Raw genomic sequence first — 6,926 nt, 5'->3', positions numbered from 1 at the left:
GCGGGGAGGAGGAGGGGGAGGGGAGGTGGGGGAGGAGGGGAGGTGGGGGAGGAGGGGGGAGGGGAGGGGGGAGGAGGGGAGTGGGGGGAGGGGAGGAGTGGAGGAGGGGTGGAGGGAGGAGTGGGGAGGGGAGGGGGGAGGAGGGGAGTGGGGGGAGGGGAGGGGGTGAGTGGAGGAGGGGAGAGGAGGGGAGGGGGGAGGAGGGGAGGGGGGAGGAGGGGAGGGGGGAGGAGGGGAGGGGGGAGGAGGGGGAGGGGATTGGGGGGAGGAGGGGGGGAGTGGAGGAGAAGAGGGGAGGAGAGGGGAGGAGGGGAGGGGGGAGGGGGGGTGGGGGAGGAGGGGGGAGGGGAGGGGGGGAGTGGGGGAGGAGGGGGGAGGGAAGGGGGGAGTGGAGGAGGGGAGAGGAGGGGAGGGGAGAGGGGGGAGGAGGGGAGTGGGAGTGGGGGGAGTGGAGAGCGGAGGGGAGGAGGGGAGTGGGGGGAGGAGGGGAGGAGGAGAGGGGGGGAGGAGGAGAGGTGTGGAGTGGGGGGGGGAGGAGGGGAGTGGGGAGAGGAGGAGAGGGGGGGAGTGGGGGGAGGAGGGGAGGTGGAGAGGAGGGGAGTGGGAGTGGGGGGAGGAGGGGGGAGGGGAGGGGGGAGTGGAGGAGGGGAGGGGAGGGGATGAGGGGAGGGGAGGGGATGAGTGGAGGGGAGGAGGGGAGTGGGGGGAGGAGGAGAGGGGGGAGGAGGGAAGAGGGGGGAGGAGGGGGGAGGAGAGGGGGGGAGTGGGGGGAGGAGGAGAGGGGGGGAGGAGGGGAGGGGGGGGAGGAGGGGGGAGGAGGGGCGTGGGGCGAGGAGGGGAGGGGGGGGATCTGTCCGGTTATTCCTGCCGGTACTGCCCAATCAGAATAGCACCACTCTGCAGGGGTTGCCGGCACAGCTCTCTCCTCACCTTGTGCTGCACCAGCTCTGGCAGGGATCGGCGCACGTGCTCCTGGAGTCGGTACAGAGCCACCGAGGGCTCGTTGGCCAAGAAGTACATGCTCTCCGTGAATTTATCTGTAACTGGATGAGAGCCCAGGGGTTAGACCGGGTGTGAGTCACTGGGCGGCCTATCGGCACATCATTTAACCGGCACAGTTCATCAAGACAACAACAACATGTGCATTCATATAGCATCTCCAACATAGTAGAAGATCCCTAGATGCTTCACGGGAGCGTTATCAGAAATATAAACTGTCACCGAACCACATAAGGAAATGTTCGAACAGGCAAAGAGGAGGCATGGTAGAGAAAGAAAGACTTGCATTTATAGAGCGCCTTTCACGACCACCGGACGTCTCAAAGCGCTTTACAGCCAATGAAGTACTTTTGGAGTGTCGTCACTGTTGTAATGTGGGAAACACAGCAGCCAATTTGCGCACAGCAAGCTCCCACACACAGCAATGTGATAATGAGCAGATAATCTGTTTTAGTGATGTTGATTGAGGGATAAATATTGGCCCCAGGTCACCGGGGAGAACTCCCCTGCTCTTCTTCGAAATAGTGCCTTGGGATCGTTTACATCCACCCCAGAGAGCAGACGGGGCCTCGGTTTAACGTCTCATCCGAAAGGCGGAGAGGTTTAGGGAGGAAATTCCAGAGCTTAGGACCCAGGAGCTGAAGGCACAGCTGCCAATGGTGGGGCAATGGGATTGTGGGATGCTCAAGAGGCCAGAATTGGAGGAGCGCAGAGATGTCGGGGGATTTGTGGGGCTGGGGACGGTTACAAAGATTGGGAGGAGGTGACAATGTCCTGGCTGGTATATTGAGGCTCAGCGAGCTCGCCTCACCATAAGCCACACGCTCTCCCAGCTTCGTGTCACCTCAGCAGCAGGTTTACTCGTGCCAAACCTGCCCGCGACTAAACCTGTCGCAGACCCACATCGAGCCCCAAGGCGAGAACATTAGCCCAAAATCTAATCTTTTACTGAATCTGTACTGCACCTGACCAGGAATCTCAAACCCTGCAAGTGGATGTAACAGATCCCATTCGAAGAAGTCCAGGGGAGAGACCCTGACAATATTTATCTCTCATCCACCATCACTAAAAAAAGATGATCTGGTCATGATCACATTGTTGCTTGTGGGGTGCTGCTGTGCACAAATTGGCTGCCCTTGAGCTTGCTCTGCCATTCAATAAAAGAGTGACCTCAGAGCTGTGGACGCTGGGTCATTGGATATATTTAAGGTGGAGATATCGTTCAGAAATCTGTCTAATGGAGTGAAGGGTTATGGGGAGCGGGCGGGGAAGTGGAGCCGAGTCCATGATCGGATCAGCCATGATCTTATTGAATGGCGGAGCAGGCTCGAGGGGCCGAATGGCCGACTCCTGCTCCTATTTCTGATGATCTTATTATGTTCAATAAGATCACGGCTGATCTTCGACCTCAGCTCCACTTTCCCGCCCGATCTCTATTGCCCACGATTCCCTTCGTGTCCAAAAATCTATCAATCTTAGTCTTGACCGTACGACATTACAGCAGTACCTGCACTTCATTGGCTGTAAAGTGTTTAGGGACATGAGATCGTGAAAGGCGCTAAATGAATGCAAGTCTTTCTTCAACAATAACTGTGCTCTGCCTACAGCAAGCTCATAAAAACAATCCCACTACAAATATCAAACAGAGGAAATCTTCTCCAGGCGACATTTTACCATGAAGAAAAAAATGAATGGATTGAAATAATTCTAGTAAATCTTTTTTGCACCTTCTGCTGTGCCTCTATATCCATTTTATAATATGGAGACCAGATGTGTGCACAGTACTCCAAGCGTGGTTTAACAGAACTTCTCTGTTTTTCAATTCTGTCCCTCTAGAAATGAATCCTGGTGCTTGTTTATTTTATGGCCTTATTAAGCTGTGTCACTACTGTTAGTGATTTGTGTATCTGTACCCCCAGAACCCCCTGCTCCTCTACCCCATTTAGACCCTTACTTTCCGACTGAAATGTACCACCTCACTCTTCTCAATATAGATGTCCATTCGCCAATTACACGCCCGTTCTGCGAGTTTATTCGTGTCTTTCTGTATTGGGTTGCAGCCCTGCTCTGCACTAGCTACACACTGCAATTTCAAAATTGCACTTCCCGGTTCCGGAGTCCAAATCATTTCTCAAATCATTTCTCAGCAACAGCGGTCCCAGCGCCGATCCCTCCACAACTCCACTGAGAATCAGAGACATTTACAGCACGGAAGGAGGCCATTCGGCCCATCGTGTCCGTGCCGGCCGACAAAGAGCTACCCAGCCTAATCCCACTTTCCAGCTCTCGGTCCGTAGCCCTGTGGGTGACGGCACTTCAGGTGCACATCCAAGTACTTTTTAAATGTGGTGAGGGTTTCTGCCTCTACCACCCTTTCAGGCCGTGAGTTCCAGACCCCCACCACCCTCTGGGTGAAAATAAATCTCCCGTCAAAACCTCCCCCCAATTACTTTAAATCTATGCCCCCTGGTTGTTGACCCCTCTGCCAAGGGAAATAGGTCCTTCCTATCCACTCTATCCAGGCCCCTCATAATGTTATAAAAATCAATTAAGTCTCCCCTCAGAGTCCTCTGTTCCAAAGTAAACAACCCCAGCCTATCCAATCGTTCCTCATCGCTAAAATTCTCCAGTCCAGGCAAAAGCCTCCTAAATCTCCTCTGCACCCTCTCTAGTGCGATCACATATCGTAGAAGCATCTACATAAGAACGTAAGAACATAAGAAATAGGAGCAGGAGTCGGCCATTCGGCCCCTCGAGCCTGCTCCGCCATTCAATACGATCATGGCTGATCCGATCCATGGACTCAGCTCCACTTCCCCGCCCACTCCCCATAACCCCTCACTCCCTTATCGTTCAAAAATCTGTCTATCTCCACCTTAAATATATTCAATGACCCAGTCTCCACAGCTCTCTGGGGCAGAGAATTCCACAGATTTACAACCCTCTGAGAGAAGACATTCCTCCTCATCTCAGTTTTAAATGGGCGGCCCCTTATTCTAAGACCATGCCCCCTAGTTCTAGTCTCCCCCATCAGTGGGAACATCCTCTCTGCATCCACCTTGTCGAGCCCCCTCATTATCTTATACGTTTCGATAAGATCACCTCATTCTTCTGAATTCCAATGAGTAGAGGCCCAACCTCCTCAACCTTTCCTCATAAGTCAACCCTCTCATCCCCGGAATCAACCGAGTGAACCTTCTCTGAACTGCCTCCACGGCGAGTATACCCACGGCGAGTATACCCACGGCGCGTGTACCCACGGCGCGTGTACCCACGGCGAGTGTACCCACGGCGCGTGTACCCACGGCGCGTATACCCACGGCGCGTGTACCCACGGCGCGTATACCCACGGCGAGTATACCCACGGTGAGTATACCCACGGCGAGTATACCCTTTGGTAAACACGGAGACCAGGACTGCGCGCAGTACTCCAGCTGTGGCCTACAGTTAGCGTTATACAGGTCGAGCCCGAGCCCGAGCCCGAGCCCGAGCCCGGCTCGTGTATTCCATGCGGCGGCCATTGGCCGGTCTGCCCCCTGCCCCGAGGGGCCATCGCGGGGCTGGTGTTGCTGGGGTTCTCACCCTTCTTCACTTTCAGGTACATCTCCTGCTCCTCCATCTTCAGCCTCAGCCTCAGCCTGCAGCGATGCACACTCAGCCACTTCCTGTCCCTCTCCAGGAAGTGCTCTCTCACCCTGCCTTCCCTCCAGACAACCAACACCATCAACAACAGTTCCTGCCCTCCCTGCCCTCCCCCTCACACCACCCCTCCACAAGGGGGCTCCCATTAATCTTACTCGTTCGATAAGCCACGACATGCTTTATTTTTGGTGCAGGTTTTGTTTTTAAAAACGTTCTCTTGGTTTGCGAAAGGGAATTAAAGTCAAAACTCATGAACTGTGGTGCCCCCCGAGCGCAGACTGGCGATGCCAACCCTCCAGGATTGCGCTGAAGTCTCCAGGGATTACACAGCCGGGAAATTAATCATAGGGCTGTTCAGTATTTCTTTGAACACTTTTATTTATTAGCTTTAAAAATATTGGAGATTGGAGAGGGGGGGCTGTTTGACTGGTCCAGAATTATCCAATCGGGTAACGAAGAGACTGTTTGCTTTCCAATTGGTCGAGGGGGAAGGCGGGGTACTGCCTGGATGGACGCGTCAGGTGGCCAATGGGTAGAGGGTGGGGGCGGGGCAATTGGAGACTGAAGGTCATGGGATTAAACCTCCAAGAATATGTCCAATCAATGATGGCAACTCTCCCAGCCCTTTGCTTTTCTCGCGAGTGTTCACCAGCTATTCAACTGAAGGGAGCATCACATCTGAGTGTGATCCTGGTTGTTATGTATGTAAACCTGTAAATACCATGTCTAACCACCAGAGGGCGTATCCCCTGGAGTCCCAAGGGATCCCACAATCCCTTGGGAGCACCTGTATATAAGGAGGCCTCACAGGCTGGAGAGGCACTCTGAGATCTGTAATAAAGCACTATGGTCACACCTTACTTGCTTGTAGTATCTAGTCTGACTCTTTATTCAAGACTTAACACTGGTCTCAGCTAATGTCTACACAAGCTGTACCCTGGTTGAAGCTACGAGAACAACAATTTGCATTTATATAGTGCCTTTAAAACAGAAGAACCTCCCGAGGTGCTTCACATAGGCACCATCAAAAATATGGACTACGGACCAAAGGAGATGTTCAAAGACGTAGTTGGTCAATGTGGTGGACTTTGAAGAAGAGGAGGGGCTTCGGGAGGATATTATAGAGCAAGGTGGCTGAATGCATACCCGCCAATGATGGAGTGAGGGGACGGGAGGGACTGATGCGCAAGAGGCCGGAGTCAGACTTTGAGTGGGTTGATCTGATTGAATATGGAACAGATTCGAGGGGCTGAATGGCCACTCCTGGTCCTGTGTAGTGCTGGAACAGGATGCAGGGATAGGGACGGGCCAACCCCGGGTTGGGGGAAGTCCAGAACAAGGGGTCATAATCTTAAAATCAAAGCTCGGCCTTTTAGGAGGGAAAACAAACAACTCTTGCACACAATGGGTAGTGGGAATCTGAAACTGTCTTTCCCCCACAAGGCTGTGGATGCTGAGGGCCAATTGAAATTTTCAAAATTGTTATCGACAGATTTTTGTTGGGTAAGGGTATTGAGGGATATGTAGAAAAGGTGGGTAAATGGAGTTGAGATACAGATCAGTTATGATCTCAGTGAATGGCAGAACAGGTTCGAGGGGCTGAATGGCCTCCTCCTGTTCCTGTGTCACTGTAATTACAGAGATGCATTAATAGAATATATAGCACAGAAAGAGGTCATTTCACCCAACAGGTCTATGCCAGTGTTTATGCTCCACACAAGGCACCTCCCACCCTATTTCATCTCGTTCTTATTGTGTTCCTAACACAGATGAGACTGCACACAGGGAGGTTAAAGTAACAGTGACCTCAGTCTTTATTAAGACACTCCAGAGTCAGGAACAGGCCTTAGGGGCCGGCTTATATACAGTGCTCCCAAGGGATGCTGGGATCCCTTGGGACTTCAGGGGATGCGCTCCCTGGTGGCGGAACATGGGAGTGCATGCTTTACAGATACACAACATCACTCCCCCCCCCCCCCCAAAAGTCAAAGTGAAAACTATTTACAAGGTGAGGCGGTCGGGAGCCTTTCTTTCCGTGGTGGACCGCCTCGGTACAAATGTCTGTTCTGGTGTGTTGGCTGTGCCCTCGCTGGGCTGGCGTGTTGTTGGCCCTGCAGGGCTGCTGGGTGAGCCTGGCCTTGCTGGGCTGTTGGGTGTGATGGGTTCGATTTCCTGGTCCGGCGTGGTGTCGTTGATCCTTTGGGTGTGTGTTGTGGGCTCGATAAAAGTGGTGTCTGCTGTGGGTTGTTCAGGGCAGTCTGTGAACCGCAGCCTCGTTTGGTCCA

General features: G+C 53.4%; 1 protein-coding gene across 4 annotated transcripts in view; it reads right to left on the bottom strand.

Annotated features, from left to right (window-relative positions):
• Positions 1-4,680, bottom strand: part of borcs8 (BLOC-1 related complex subunit 8) — a 31,276-nt gene extending 26,596 nt beyond the window's left edge. For all 4 annotated transcript variants that reach the window (XR_011587572.1, XM_070859536.1, XM_070859537.1 and 1 more), the window contains exons 1-2: positions 4,582-4,680; positions 931-1,043 (exon numbers count right to left, since the gene is read on the bottom strand). Coding sequence is in view for 3 of the 4 variants with exons in the window: in XM_070859536.1 (XP_070715637.1) it covers positions 931-1,043; positions 4,582-4,618 (150 nt within the window). In the remaining variant the exon portion in view is untranslated. The remainder of the gene's footprint in view (positions 1-930; positions 1,044-4,581) is intronic.
• Positions 4,681-6,926: the final 2,246 nt, after the last annotated feature.

The sequence above is a fragment of the Pristiophorus japonicus genome, chromosome 18, assembly GCF_044704955.1.
Source record: "Pristiophorus japonicus isolate sPriJap1 chromosome 18, sPriJap1.hap1, whole genome shotgun sequence".
Classification (NCBI taxonomy): domain Eukaryota; kingdom Metazoa; phylum Chordata; class Chondrichthyes; family Pristiophoridae; genus Pristiophorus; species Pristiophorus japonicus.
Note: the sequence above shows the minus strand (reverse complement) of the source record. Positions and strands in the feature narration are given on the sequence as shown.